Source organism: Poecilia reticulata, linkage group LG16 (genome assembly GCF_000633615.1).
Source record: "Poecilia reticulata strain Guanapo linkage group LG16, Guppy_female_1.0+MT, whole genome shotgun sequence".
Taxonomy (NCBI): domain Eukaryota; kingdom Metazoa; phylum Chordata; class Actinopteri; order Cyprinodontiformes; family Poeciliidae; genus Poecilia; species Poecilia reticulata.
The window spans coordinates 5,303,935-5,320,533 of NC_024346.1; the positions used below are offsets into that span (position 1 = coordinate 5,303,935).

Below are 16,599 nucleotides of genomic sequence, written 5' to 3' on the forward strand. Positions count from 1 at the left end.
ATTAGGATGGTTACAAAAGAGCTCATGTAGGTTAAAGGTCAAATTAAGTTGGTCTCTCTGATTCATATAGGCTTTCTAAACTCTGTTACTTTAGCTCTGCTTTGCAAAAACACAAAATATTACCAAATAATTTTGTTCTAGTTTCTAGTGTAAATGTCTTAGTACACTTGGAATTAGAGAAAACTAACTTGGAAGTTGCTTTCCAGCAATATAGGAAATTGTTTTAAATCAGTAATTTCTTAATATTGATGAAAAAAATTCTACTGGCAGATTATTTAATTTATAACCTGGGAGGAATGTCTTGTTAGAAGTGAAATAATCTGTACTATTTTATCAATATTTACTTAAAACAAGCTCCTATATATTACTGAAAAGTTGCTTGTAAGTTAGTTTTGTCTTATTTCATGTGTACTGAGATATTTGCACTAAAACTAGATCAGAAATGAGACTTTGTGTTTGTGGGATCAGGACCCAGCAGGCGTAATGATGACAAATGAAGTTGTTTGCGGGGGATTAAGGAGACTTTGAGCTCTCTATGGATTTGGGTGTGATATAATATTTTCTATGCATCAAATTTTCTCCTTTTTATTGAATGTGAAAAAGACTACAATAAAGATTATGAGGCAAGTGAAGCTAATAATTACTTTAGAGATTATGCAGATGAAGAGGGAATTGCTTCTGCTGGGTTTCAACACATCAGCAGAACCTGCCAACATGGCCGCCGAAGGTTTCCAGTTTGGTGAACTGATTTCACTGTAAAACATTTTAAGGTGATTTACCTTAAAAATGCAATTAGAAAATCGTTTTGGTTTTAACTCAGAAATTAAAGTTCATTAAGTTGATTTAACAACAAGAGACAAGTTGTTTAAACATTGTTTTTAACTTAATGTCTTAATGCTACAATTTAAACCAAAAAGTTAAATTTCACAACATGAAAGAAAAAAAACTGTCCTCACCTCGTTAAAGAGCCACATTTCTCTATTATTTTACTCACAATATCAAGCTAAAATAACTACTTATTTTACTTTAGAATAATTAAAATTCTTGTTTCACAATTTCTGATCTCATAATGAATTTTAATAAACATCACAAATAATTCTAAAATAAACATTTGCCTTAATAAAACACCAGAGTCAGGTCAATGTAACGCACTTCCATCTCAGGATGCAAAAACATGCCGCTAAGCATTCTGGGAAATGGTTCCCACTCCTCTCTTTTTATTCTTTCAGTTTTTTAAGTGCTAACCTAAAAACTCTAGTTGATTCAACTCTAATAAAAAGTTAACGCAACTTACTGCTGTGAGTTTCTCTCTCTCAAACTCACACATTCAAGTTCAGAATCTAAAACTCGCTAAATTTATTTGACTTTGAGTAGAAGGTAGTAGACACAGCTAAATGCGGCTCAAATGTTTTACAGTGCACCACCTTTCTTTCGTACGGAGAACCGTCCTTTTTTTTGTCTCCTTTATGTAAATTCCTCCACCCCAACCTGCCACAGCCCAGTGGGACGGGGAATTAATGGCGCCATCCCTTTGGGAGGATGTGGAAGTGACGTGAAGTGTAATGATCTCAATCAGGGCCAGGGGTGAGAGACGGAGCTAATCACTGAGCGCGCTCCGCTACCATAATGCAGTCAGGCCCCTAATGACCGCGGCTCTCCTGTCAAAGCCATTACTCTCCTCTGTGGTGAAAGGCACATCAAACCGCTGGGGCCCACTCATAATTGGACTAAACTTTGAGCTATGAGAGGACATTACACATGTCCTGTATTAATTTGGGTGCCAGATCTTTACATTGGTAATTATTTGAGTGAATGAGTGAGATTTTGACGTCTCACTACGACCCAGCTGGAGCTGACGCGGAGTCCAGAGTGGATAAATATAACTAAAATAGTTTATAATCTATTTTAAAATTGACTCACTGGTTTACGAAGGTTTTGATCAATTTGTATGTTTTCTGTATTTAAATTCTTGATTTATTTATGATCATTTTCTAAGTTTAAATTTAATAATTTGCACTTGAACAGAAAAAATTTTTTTTTGAGTACAACTAAATATATATACTGAAATATTTCCAAGTTTATCTATTTATTTACCTACATATTAATTGTCCCATTATTTAGTAAGGCAAATTAATAAATATAACATGTTACAATCTTATAAATTATTTTAAAATTGACTCACTGGACTGTGTTTATTATAATGAAGTATTTAAATTTTGGATCATTTTCTGAGTTTAAATTTATTCATTTGAGCTGAACAGAAAAATATTTATATAATTTATAATTATATAAAAATTATATATTTTCAGTACATATATATATAATTTCATGTTTCTGTATTTATTGACATACATATTAATTGTCCCATCACTATGTGTAAGTTAATGCATTAAACTCAACTTAGTTTTGTCTTTTATGAATGTTTTAGAAATTTTATGAATTGTATTTTCAGTTGTATTTTTTTATTTATTCATTTATTGATTGGACATTCCCCAATCTTAATTTGATTAAATTCTGCATTCTCCTTAATGAAGATCTTAAGTTCAAGTCAGTCTAAAATATATTTAGTTAGTTATTAAGTTATCTAGTTATCCACAATTATATATATATATATATATATATATATTTAATATTTTTTAATTACATCTTTATTTGTCATAGTATGATAAACAGATCTCATATTAATCAATTAATATAAGTTACTACATTAGTAGCTCTTCATAAACTGTATTAGATTGTAAAATATCTATTGTAAAATATCGTATTTGTTTCTGAATTTAAAACCAAATTATCAGAAAATGCAGAAAAGTTATCACCCACTTTTGCAGTTTATTGCATAAACACAAATTTCTAAATGCTGCTGTAAATTACAGGTATTCTTTAGCTGTTTTTTCTGTGTTGTTTATGTGACATTTAAATGTTTATTAATTTACCTCAAAAGCGCAGTGAGGTGACAAAACCAGTGGTCAAAATGAGTGAGCGCTGCTGCAGAGCCACAGCTCTGCTTGTACACATCTCAGATAATAGACCTTAAACCAAAGGGGAGACATCCTCTCCAAGCTTTTGCTCTCTTGTTTGCAGCTATTGTCCTGTTTGTAAGAAAATCGAGTTACAATCTCTCAGATACATCCATCACTTCACCCTTCTGGCTCGCGTTGGAAGCGTGAGGCGAGTCTGCAGGGATCTTGAAGAAATCTTTTGGTCTTCTGCTAACAGCGTCTTGAAAAGACATCAAGAGATGCCATTGATTTTTCTCTTTTGGCTTCTCCTGAATTTCTGTACAGAGAGCTAGCAGGGGGTCCTCCCTGTAGGTGCAGTTTCAATAGTGCCACTCAAAACGGAGCGGGTCAAAACAGATTGCTTTAGCAGAGGGGGGAGAGGGAAATAAGAAAAAAAAGACCAAAAAGTTTACAGGAACTTTTTTATTCGCTTTGCCTTGAACAAGTTTGCTCCATTCGTTTTTCCACAAAAGGCTGTGCCAGCGTTTTTCTGCTGACACGGACTTGGAAGTGTGAATTAAAGGAAATTTCTGGTATTACCTCCTTGAAGCTCATTATATTTGGTTTCACACCGTCGAGGGCTTCTTATGAATTAAATAAACTGGAGTTTTTCCATCTTATGTGACTGACTCCTTGTTTCCACACACAGAAGCTGTTTGTACAAACTTTTTAAGGCTCATAAGAAGTGTTTGTGTGTTTACAGTCTTAAAATCTGCTTTAGTGGATCTGTTTTCAGGTCCAGCCTCACACCTAAGACTCGTTTCTACATGAATTAAGCCAGTTATTAGCTCCTCAGAGTTTAGGTATTGACCCTTTGCAACTACGTTACTTAACCGTTTGAGGCGCCATGATGGACGTCAGAAGTGAGACACAGGAATACTGAACAGCTGCTGAAGTTGTTTTCCAGAGATGTTTTGTCAGTTTATTCGTGGCTCCTACTTGTTCGAGTCAAGCTAATTCATCTCTGAACGTAACACACCTGGTTGGGTCTCATAGACGGTGGTGTTTATAAAAGTTGGAATAAATACCATCATTTATTCCAATGACGTGTTTCTAAGCTAGCTTTCTTCTCTCATGTGGTCCTGAGTAATATCAGTAGTTCATGTTTATATTATATAATGAATTTTTTCTTTTGGTAAGAAGTATGCCATTTATTTTACAATCAATTTTGTTCTTTATCTGCTTTTTGCTCCGCCATCAACTATCAAAACTCAGAAAACTGTTTGAAAACATGTTAATTGAAAGTTAAGTGGAAGGAAAATGTGCGTTAGGAAAAACTACACAAGGATCAAGAAGTTTGATCAACAAAGTGTCATTGTAGATATTTTACATATTTATACATTGTTTATTTAATTATTTTACAGTGCCATGCTAAAGCATTTATCCTTCCTGAATATTTCATTTTTTTTGCTTTCACATTAGTACCACAAACGTCAATGTATTTGTTTGGGATTAGATGTCAGAGACCACATGAGAGTAGTGCGTAGCCTTAAAGAAGATGGAAAATGAAACTTGACTTTCATTTTTATGGATAAAATCTGTTTGCATCAATACCTACCTAGCTGCAGATGTTTTAGAGTGCATTTCTAGAAAGTGAAATTTCTGGTTCTTCTTTCCAAAATGCCAGAAGCTCAGTCAGATTGGGTGGATTGATTCTGATCCTCTTTACCTTTCTGTTGAAGAGAAACGTCAGGCAAATCAAAACTTGAATACAACAACCTTTACAATACTTATGGTGGGGCGTCTTTTCACCCCAAAGGAAATATAGCAGAAAATATATGAACCTCCAACATTTGAAATGTCTCTGATTGCATTTATTGCCTCGGGTTACAGAGAACGAGAAGCGGAGGATGGGGGAGGTGAAGAGTGGCTTACAGGAAGAAGGATGGTAAACAATTTGGTCGCCACGGCGATAACAGCATCCTGTAAGCTTAGTTGGGAGCTGTGATTACTCACAACATGTGTTAAATTAATTAACCCATATGGAGACAATGTGCTGTCTATAATGGGTCCTCAGACGCAACTCTTCATCCTATAGAAGCACAAACAGTGAAAACCTGGTTAGTTAGGATGCTACTCAACCCGTCAGAAAGACTTTTTGTTGTCACCGAGGGACATTTGATACTTTCTGAATTAGTCCTGAATAAAAGAAGCAATATCTCCACATACAGCGATATTAATGTTTTCTTGTTAATTCTGTTTAAATGTTTTAGATACCCACACAAATGTTTATTGTCAAAGAGAAATAGGTTTATTTTTCTGTTTTGTTTTTAGTCAACATGAAGTTGTCAGATTGGCTCCATTAGAAACTCATGTCTATTTCAGTTAATTAGATCTGCTGTAATAAAGCTAAACCAAAATATGTGGTAATTTACAGCTAATTAATAATTTTACTAGGTTATTTTTTCATATAAGTCCAGGTTTGTTTAAAGTATTATCACCAAATTCTTATGTGTCTCTTTCAGGATGCATCTATTGCACATCGTTTCCATGTGATGAGAGAAAAGCACCCTGAGAAATTTAACAGCAGGTATGTTGATGCCCTTTGACCTTGTAAACACTTTTCAACTAAATCACAATAGTGAAGACACGAGACAAGAAGCATAATGACAAAAGGTTGGAATTAAGCTTCTTAGAGTAACCTTGGCTCTTTAAAAGTTGTAAAAACCAATTTTTCTAGTTTATTGAGAGTAAACTTGGATGTCGGCATGTTACTTGTCATACTGACCATTTGCACGTGACGTCACGCTCTCCAGAGCTCCGCCCACTCCGCCATGAAGGACGTCAAAACAATCAATGGGCTCCTTTAAAGCTAGTCTAAAAACAGACATCTGTAACCTTTCTTTTTTTTTATTTGTGTAATTATACACTGCTCAAAAAAATAAAGGGAACACTTAAACAACACAATATAACTCCAAGTGAATCAAACTTCTGTGAAATGAAACTGTCCACTTAGGAAGCAACACTGATTGACCACGGGGACCCTCGTCGGGTCAATCAGTGTTGCTTCCTAAGTGAACAGTTTCATTTCACAGAAGTTTGATTCACTTGGAGTTATATTGTGTTGTTTAAGTGTTCCCTTTATTTTTTTGAGCAGTATATATAGTTAACATCCCGTCTCACATTCCATTCCACTAGATGGAATGGAATGTGATCTGTTTACGGCAACCAACCGTAAACGTTGCTTGCCAACCGCCACGCAAAAAAAGAAGAAGAAAGGCGTCTGTAGCCTACATAGACATAGACAAGACTGTCACCCCTTGGTGTAATGGCCGGTTTGCAGTAAACACTTTTTACAAGGTAAGAAGATTAACGTTCGTATACTTTATAAGTAAGTATGATTAGAAAGATATAAAATATTCCATGGTGTCCGTTGGTAACCATGGAGACAACGCTGCGCCATCATGTAGCCTAGCATGTACGAAAAAAACTGGTTTGCATCTCGTCTTTTGTACGATTTTAATGCTGCTCCGGTTTAAGGAGACACGCTGTTTATAACATAGTGACATAAATCATGCGCTGTTAATTTAGGTAAAGTCGGTAATTTGATCAACACGTCATGAGGGAGGAGGTGTAGGTCGGTTTCTAAGCTAGCTGTTTCAGGCATTTCTTTATACCGTCGTCTAGCCCCAACCAGGTGTGTTACGTTCACAGACAAATTAACTCGACTCCAACAAGTAGAAGCCATGAATAAACTGGCAAAACCACGTTGGAAAATAATTTCAGTCGCTTTGTTCATTACTCCCATCCCTCACTTCCGACATCCATTATGGCGCCTCAAATTATATAGTGACGTAGTTGCAAAGGGTCAATAGATTGAAGAATTATAAAGTCATTCAAAGTTGACATTTGCTTATCTACCTGCAGTCCCAGTAAACAAGGACTGCACTCATTTTCTTCAGCTGCAGATTATTTTTAAATTGAAATGAAGCTTTTTCAATGACATACATGCAAGATTGACAATTTCAAACTGAAAGTTTTCATTTAAATCAAACTAAAAATAAAATGTCTCAGCAACCAACTAAATATACCTGCAGTTCATTTGCAGGACGTGTTCGTGACAACATGCTTCATATTTGCTCTTCAGGCAACGTATTTAGCATTTGTGATTATCTCGAGGAGATGTGTTCACCTTTTGGAGATGAACAAATGTGGCGTCTGTGTTTCCATCAATATTTAACATCATCCAATACGTCTCCACTTACGCCAGGGAGTAATTGCAGGCCTAATTGAATTTGCTTGGCTAGTTTGACGTCGTGGATCAGTCAGACTGATGACACACAGGCTCCTAATAATCCCATTTGTACTCATTATCATATTTTACTCTGGTCTTAGTACAACATTCATATAACCAGCTTTTCCTCTCCATTTTGAACATGATGATGAGCCTGAGAAATGGTTTCAATGGAAGAGAAAGCTGCTTGGAATAAACACTGGATTGTCCTTTAATGCAGAGGTGTCCAAACTTTTTGGCACGGGGGCCAAAAATATAAAATTGCAACTACTCTGGGGGTCACAAAATTTGTAGTATTTTTAAATATAGATGCAAAAACTATTTAATTGTTGTATTTTTACTTGCTAAATAAATACACTAAACACAATATTGTAATTAATTGGTTTTTGTGGAAGAGAAATCATATCCTAAATTTTTAATCTTTTTCTTCACTTTTTATTTTATTTATTTATTTTTTGTCTTTTTCAGCGACTAAACAGCTTATGGCTCACTCTTACTGTTTTTTTTTTGTTGTTTTTTTTGAACATCACGGTATCAGTGAAAATTTCACCAACATTGATTTTAAATGTGGATCTGCATCAAATGCCTGAACCAACAAACACATTTTTAGGTTATTCTTGTCCTGTGATCAAGACAAAGGGCCACAAGGGGGCTGCAAACGGCTCTGGGGCCACAGCTTGGTCACCTCTGCTTTAATGGTTACCAATGGTTGGATTAAAAAAAGACAGCAAGCAGGAAATGAAAAATCAGCTAAAATGTTCTAAAACAAGGCGTTGCAACTGTATGGAGTTTACAGTACAGATGTTGGTAAATACAGTTCTTGGTGTCTGGATCCAGGTGCTCTGCATCCCGGTTGGACCAATGTGAAAAATGATTGAGATATTTTAAGAAAATTATTCTGTCTGTTATTTGAATTCAATTAATAATTCACGCAGGGGGAATGAGTTTAGGATCTCTCTATTACACACTATCCTTTCCAATTCAATAATGCATGATTATAGTTTTTCAAGGTAGCAGAGATTTTGTTAGATTTGTCCAAAGGGCTTCATGTCCATTGCAAGTTTAATCAAACTTATCAGAGTCATTTTCCTGCAGCTGGAAGCTCTGCCTCAGAAAACTCTTTGACAATTTCAGAATGGCGTTGGCAGGTGTGTTAGCTAGAAATTAGTGCAGGTAGACTGCAAAATTAAATAAATCCCTATAGATATCTGTTTGACATAATAAACATAGGAAACTTTTCTGGAGTTCCTGTATGCTGAATTTAAAATATGCAGCAATGCAAGCAAAACTAATTGATGTTATGCCAAGTGGACCGGAACCCGCTCCAAAAGCAGGAAGTGAACAATAGCGCAAGGCATTCTGGGTAAACACGACCAAAACAAACGTGCTAGAGGGAGAAATGCCTCGTTGTTTCTTACGGGAGACAAAAGAAGAATCCTTCAGCCTCTAAAATCAGATGTTACTCCATTTTTATTTACATTTTGTGAAGAAGGAAATTGTACTCATGTCTTCTTCTGAGGTCTTTGTGTTGATTCCTTCTGTAGTTGTCGATGCAGCGCCTCCACAGGCGAGGAGGGGACCAGATTTTTCAAACAGTTTAGTTAGTTTGACACAGTGCAGTGTGAAGGCAAATCTCTCCAGCTGAAAATGTAACAAATCGAACCAAGTCCACCAGATTATCAGGTGTGACAATAACTTCAGTCTTTTCCTTTGGTATTTCTCTCTGAGAGAATAATATTTCAGCATTCTTCTACACAATCCCGTCATCATTCCTGGGTCTCTCCTTTTTCGCTCTGCATACAAGTTCTCAATAGGATTTAGCTCTAAGAACTGAGACGGTGATAGATGTGTGTCTGACCAATTCTGTGTTGAATTTTTCCATTTAATTTGGATCGTTATGCTGCTAAAAGACCAGGTTGTGACTCCATATTATCAGCACACGCCACCAGAGTTTTAAAAAGGTTCATGTTATTATACAGTTTAGAAACAGGCCCACATCATCATGGATTCTCTACTGTACCTAAAGGCAGGTCTTATGTGTTTTCCAGCCAATGAATTAACTATGTTACCTTATGAGAATGCTGTTTACATCAAAAATAGCTTGAAACAAATTTGACTTTGCATAACATCTGACTCCTTGAAATTAGCCTCTGTTTCCTCTGAGCTAAATATTTGATCATCTTAAATTACAGAGTAGCAAAAATAAGCAACAACCCTCAACGTGAAGGTGGAGTATTGTTGTTGAAACGAAAGGGCCGCGTGCGTTTTCTCTCTCGGCCTCACTTCATTTCTCCTATTCTATCCATCTTCTGTATTTGCACCTTGGGGTGATTACCAGGGCGAAGGTGTGAAGATTTGACACTCGGCAGATAGATTCATTTACTGCCACTGCCGGACCTGGAGGTGATAATGAGGTCGAGGATTAAAAGTAGACAATCAGTCGGGCCGTGACGAAGGCTGCGCCCCCTTCCCTCCCTGCACGCCGCTCCTCCTCCTCCTCGACCGGCTTGTTGAAATGCTCCGTTCCCACCCATCCACCCCACTCTTTTTTATCATCTCCCATGTAATTACATGCTAATCTCTGACTCAGAGGGAAATAGTGAGATAAACAGGGAAAGAGAAAAGCAAGAGAAAGAGTTGTTAGAGAAAATTAAGACGCACTTTGATGTTGTTTTTCTCTACCTGGCTGTTTATTGGAATTCACTTAATATTACAGGTTAAAGTCCAGGTAGTACGGATAAAAGTGAGTTAAGTTATGATCTTTATTTAACTCTGATTTAAACTCGAAGCTTCAAAATGAACCATTGCATTTCCATTTTATATTTTTACAGTTGCATTGTCATTTAATTCAAGTTTATTTGTATAGCACATTTCAGCAACAAGGCAGTTCAAAGTGCTTTACATCATAGAAACACAAAAGTCATAAAACGCACAGTCAACAATCATAGCATTTCATTTTGCCGTCATTACACTTCGCATTGTTGATGTTTAATTCATAATGTTTCAAAAGCAACTCTGAACAGGTGGGTTTTTAGTCTAGATTTAAAGGCACTCTGTGTTTCGGCTGTTTTGGGTTCTTAAATGGGACCCATCACATTTTTGTACTTCCATTTGGGTCTCAGCTGTTTATAATAACAACCCAAGAGCTTAATAAAAAACAACCATGCCTTTTAAAATAATGTTAATCATGTTTTTTGGTGTTTGGAATATGAGCTGTTTTGAAAACCTCCCGTTTTTAAGTCACAATCAATGGGGCTGTTACCTGGCAACTGCAGCCAAGCTCAGCCCGTCACCTAGCAACCCTTTCAGAACTCCAGCACATTTGGTCAACTGGTTTTACCTCAGTATGTGCTGTACAATGGCTGCTGGAAAAGACAAGTGTTTTGTTATTGACTTACTATTCAGAAACCACTTACTGGATGCTAGTTGGCTGTGCAGGAGGCTCTACTACTGCTTTTCAGAGAGTAGGGTTGTTTAATTCCACATGTGTTTACAACAATTTTCATGTGTGAATATAAGCATTGAGTTGGGGGGCGTGGCCAGCAGCAGCTTATTTGGATTTAAAGTGACAACACTCCCTGAAACAGAGATGCCAGATTCTCAACCCAACAGGACAATTATCCAAACCTGAAACAGAATGGCTGAAAAATAAAAGAATCTCACAGTTTTATTGGCCTAGTCAAAGGCCAGACTTCAACCAAATTTTTGTTGTCTCAACCTCATAGAGTTGAACCAGTGTTTGAAAGAAAAGCAGGCCAAACTCTCCAATCAGAAAGTCTTTAAGGAAAATGACTGCTGCTTACGATTCTTTAGGCTGTTGAATCAAGAGGTGTACTTAGTTTTTCCACACACAATATTTCGCTTTCTGCTTTCAGTGTTTGATCAATAATCATGTTATTTCAACCACAACCCTTAAAGTATGTGAATTTATCCGTCAGTGGCTCCAGTGTTACACTCTTATTTTATATATGTTTACTTCTCAGCTACTTGTGTAATTTTTAATTCATCATCTGTGAAATACTTTTCCGCGATGGTACTGGTAATAACATGTTGGAAAAACGTAATTGTCGCAATTACATTCATCTTCCTCCAGAATAAGGTGCTTTCTGACGAGATGAAGGAGGTTTCAAAGCGTCCCGAATGACTGTAATTTGGCTGGGCAGGACTGATGTGAAGCGATTAATTTGTTCGTACTGCATAACTCAGCCCACCTGTAGATGAGCTCAAAGACCAGAATGACAACTATAAGTAGGTAATAATTAACCAGATTTCTCTCAGAATGCTTCATTTTTGCCCTCCTGGGATCTGAATCATTTCTGGTTTTGTTTGAAAACAAACCTGGCTGCATATTTCACACTAATATCAGATCTGTGAGGGGGTAAAAACAAACAAACATTTGATTTGTGATTCAGCTGAGGTGTGGCTTCACCTGAAGCGTTTGTTTATTCTGTGGCATCCATCGCCGCGCCTTGATGTTCCCCTGATATTTGCTATGCATACCCAGGTCTATTTTTGGTCCTGAGACTTCTAACACCGTCAGCGCTCTCCTCTGGAGCCTCTCCGCCCCCGTGCGCCCACAGGCTCTCGCTGTGCTGTGTAACCATCCTGCGTTAACCTTTCCTGGAGGCACAGGGAAGCCCAGGCATGAAGCTCTCTTTAGCATAATGAGTATGTTCATCAAAGCCCCGCCATGTGCTGGTTGGGGCCACCCGATCCACCAACACACACAAACACGCCCATGCAAATGTGTGTGTGTTTCGTGCTGAGCTGAGAACAGGGCCACAGGTGATAGCACTTTATATTACACATGCACACACACACCAACACACACACACACCCTCACACAGGGAGAGGTTTGCATGGTGGACCTCTGCAGCCGCCGCCCTCAGACCTCATTTGAGGATGAAATCGTTTATGTGACCAAAGTGTCATTTATAATTAATGACCACTTGTGTGTAATTTAGAGGGATCTCACCTGTGGCCCTGTCCCCAGCTCAGTGGGAGCACGCACACACACACATGCACACACACATGCACGCAAACATAAATGAGCCCAAGAGAGAGCTGGTACAGGCAAGACTACACTGTAAAACATTTGAAGGTGGTTTAAGTTGAAAATGAAACCTGCTGCCTTGAAAATGCAACTTAAGTCAACACGAAAATCGTTTTGGTTTTAACTCAGAAATTAAACTTCATGAAGTTGATTTAACAACAAGAGAAAAGTCGTCTAAATATTTTTTTAAAGTCCATTATTCTTGAATTGTGAGTTTTAACTTAATGCTGTAACTTAAACCAAATAATTATTTCACAATGCGCAAGAAAAAAAACTGCCCTCACCTTGTTAAGGAGCCACATTTCTCTATTTACTCACATGAACAAGTTAAAATAACTACTTTAGAATAATTTAAATTCTGCTCAAAAACATCCAGTGTGAACAGGACATTATCCTCAAGATTAGAAAGAAACATTTGCATTAGTAAAACACACAGTCAGTTCAGTGTAACGCACTCCATCTCAGGATACAAAAACATGCCGCTAAGCATTCTGGGAAATAGTTCCCACTCCTGTCTCTTTTTTCTTTCAGGTTTTTAAGTGCTAACCTAAAAACTAGTTTATTCAACTCTTGGAGGTTTGACAAAATTAATAAAAAGCTAACACAACTTACTGCTGTAAACGTATCTTCCACAAACTCACGTTTAGGTTCAAAATCTAAAACTGTCTGAATTTATTTGACTTAAAGAGTAGAATATAGTAGACACAACTACATGTGGCTCAAATGTTTTACAGTATTAATGCAAAATTCAAGGATAAAAAGAAAAACAGAATACAATCAGTAACAAAAGCTAAGTTTTACACCTGTACGTGACTTTTTTGTTTGTTTTTTTGTTTACATGCAGACCAGTGATAGATGTGTTGAGAATTTGTTATGCATGAAGAGGGCCTGTCTGGAACGACCACCAGAGGGCACTAGTGGTCATATCACATGGAAAGCGAGTGATCAGGCAGTGACCGGAGCATCTGACGATCATTGAAAACAGTGATTGACACATTGAATCTGAAGTGTGTTTACTAGTATATATAGCTGAAGCCAAAAGTTTATATACACTGTACAGAAAAATAACTTTCTTCTATTTCTATTGACATTAAATTACATTTAGAATTCTTCTTTTGCACATTTTTATAGAGCTCCCCCCGTCACCTGAGCTCCAGCATGTTTGCTCAGCTGGTTTTAATGCTGTATGCGCTGTACAATGGCTGCTGGAAAAGATGTGTGTTTTGATGTTGATGTACCATCCAGAAACCACTTGCTGCATTCTTGTTGGTTGTGCAGGAGGCTCTACTAATGCTTTTCAAAAATGAACACTTGTATAATTGTGCATCTGTTTGAAGCCATTTTTACGTGAGGTTGAAAACAATAAGTCGGGGCCGTGAGCAACAGCAACTTATTTGGATTTTAAGTGACAAGACGCCCTGTCAGTTTTATTAATGTTGCGATTATGAGAAGGAGAATTGTTTACTTCTTCAAAATTAGAAGTTTACATACATTTCCTCAGTATTTGGTCGCATTGCCTTTGAACATATGTTTGACTTTTTCTCACAACAGTTTGCTGGGTTTCTGGCCCATTCCTCCTGACCGAACTGGTGAAACTGGGTCAGGTTTCAACCCTTTTTTTTTGTTGGACTTGGATCAGAGCTTTATGATGGATCCCAAACGCTGACCTTCTCTGACCTGGCCAATTTGGTTGTAATGATTATCGTCATCGTTAATTAGGAAGTTCAGTTTGTTTCCAACACTTAACTTGGTTGTTTTCTCATGAATCTATCTATTCCATGGTGCTAAAGTTTCTCCCTTTTTTCAGCCAGTGTTGAAACTGTCATTACGTCCAAATACTTCAGTTTTTGTTTCACCAAACCACCAGACAGTTATGTTCACAGTAATCAGCATCACCCTCAACCAGCATCTTCAAAAGATGCTTTGCTGTTGTTCTGACTTAAACTGTTTATCGCCCAAGAAAATTCTTCCTTGGCTGATTTTTCAAAGACAAAGAAGTTCCCTAAGCCTTCTTAGCAATTTATGTATTGTTTGTTTAAGAAAACAGCGTGTTGTAATCATGGCAGTGCAACAGCGAGAACTACATTTTTCAAGATGTTTGCTGAATCTCTTAAGGCAAGACAACGCAGCTCAAGTCATTTCTCAAACTGCCATTCGAGTCAGAGAGCTCTAGGCGGTGTCATGTTAAACAAAACAGTGCATTGATGCAATGCACAAAGACTTGGTAATGTCAATGCGATATTTATCACCTCTGATCAAGAAGAAATTAGTGTGAAAATAAGGTCGTAGATCACTGTGGGTTAGATTAAGTGTCAGAGGGGGAAATAAATCAATGGGTATGTCCTGCTCGGTTGGAGTGGCCAGTGGAAAGTGCATCTGAAGGTGCTGTGGCCGCAGGACAGCGAAGCTACACTGGAGTTTATCGTCTCTGACATCCTTTAATACGGTGACCAAGCAGCGTAAGCTTGAACAATAGTGAGTTACACCGTTTGTTCTTCCTTCTGTTAAACAGCTCTTCTGTTTCTTGTATGCTGCCGTTTCCCCTAGAGCTTGATGTGCTCTTAAGAGCTCTGCTGTTGTTTTATCCGAGCCACAAAGTTTGAATTTATCCCTCTCTTTTTCGGTTTTGTTTTACAAATTTGTTTGTGCAAATAAATAACACCTCACCGTCGCTGGAAACCCGAGTCACTGTTGTGTTTGGGGCCGACTCCATCTGATCTCGCATGGAGACCGCTAAAGTTATTACTGCAGCATGCTTTGCATCGATACTCTGGAGATACAATCACAACAAAGACGCAGAGGCCACTGGAAATACACGCTACGCTTCTCATGCCTTCGCTCAGTTGTTCTCAGAAAGCAAAATAACAAAACTTCTGAAATGTCCTGGGAAGATGCAGGACTCTAATGTCTGCCAGCGGTTTAAGTAAATGGACACTTTATGTTCACCTTCATTACACCTACCATAAAATAGTGGCCTCCTAATCCACCTTAAAAGTATCATCTGACTCTAATGGGCTCCCTATTAATCTGTCCCACAAAGACAAGCCGGCCACTGTCGAAGACTCTCCTCTCTCAAATCAGATGAGTCCGGTGTTTGGCATCAGTCGGCAGAAAACAAACGACAATCTGATCCAGCCAATGAGATGCTCCTAATTACCTAATGAACATGCTCATGGAGTGATTTGTTGCCATGGTGTCCTTGTTAGGTTAAGTGGTGAGAGTCGATAGCATGGTCAGTTGTTGTCTTTCACTGCATTTCTTCTTACACCGAGATTTGGCTCAAATTTGTACCAACATTTGAGAGTCATGAGACGACCTTTATATTATTCTGACTTTGCTCAAATTAAATAGTTTGGCTGCAAATAAACATTTTTTATGTCCCCTGTGTTAAATTTACAGTGTGGTCATGCACTTTATGGCTATTTTGTCCTATTTAACAATTTCAAACTCAATTTGTTTATTTGGGACTAATTTGCAACAAATGTCGTCTTAGGACAATTTACCAGACAAACAGACCCAATTCATACCAGAAGCATTAAATTAAATTAATCTGTGCAATCCAATTATAGGAACAGATCGAAACATTCCAAGTTATAATACAACATAGTCTCATCTAGTTTATTAAATTAATTGGTCAAAATATGTGTAGCTCAGGAGACGCAGCAATCTCTCTTCCCAACCCAGTTTCTTCTCATACAGGTTTATTTCATATAAGTAAAAACAGCTTATAAATAAAGATGCAGCAGTCAGACCTTTACTGGTCGACATGAAGTTAGTTTTATTTTAGCTCTGAAAACGAAGCACATCAGAGAACATGTGGCAGCCTTTGCTAACTGTATCTACATCAGTTTATTTCTCTCCTGTTTGCTCTCAAGAACGGTATTTCAACTTGGCCTAACTCTCAATGAAACTGATCTGATTGACTTTTTTCTCCCTGTAGTTTCATTACAATTATGACTAAAAGGCAGCTGATTAAGAATACATTTTACATTTTTAAAACTTTTAAAAAACCATGAGATTGGTGCGCCAACTCTGATTCTGTTAAAATATGTCAGGAGACAAAGTTGGAAATCATACAACTCAAATTAAGTAGAAATTATAACAACTGCTTTGTTTTTTTGTTTTTGTTTTTGCTAACTTATAATGGTTGGAGAAAAGTGTTAGAACGGTTAGAAAGTATTAAGGTGCCGCTTAAATCTTCTAGTTTACACTTGTAAACTCCCTGCCAGCAGCAGGTTGTGCACAGGAACAAAGAAATGTTTTTATGCTTAACCCAATACATCAGCCTTCACTTGATATTGTAAAGCAGGGGT

At 37.4% G+C, this 16,599-nt stretch overlaps 1 protein-coding gene across 4 annotated transcripts in view; it reads left to right on the forward strand.

The window, feature by feature from the left end:
• The window catches only part of dgkb (diacylglycerol kinase, beta), a 71,166-nt gene that overhangs the window by 38,849 nt on the left and 15,718 nt on the right, over positions 1–16,599 (forward strand). For all 4 annotated transcript variants that reach the window (XM_017309705.1, XM_008430939.2, XM_008430941.2 and 1 more), the window contains one exon: positions 5,465–5,529. In XM_017309705.1, the coding sequence (XP_017165194.1) occupies positions 5,465–5,529 (65 nt within the window). The remainder of the gene's footprint in view (positions 1–5,464; positions 5,530–16,599) is intronic.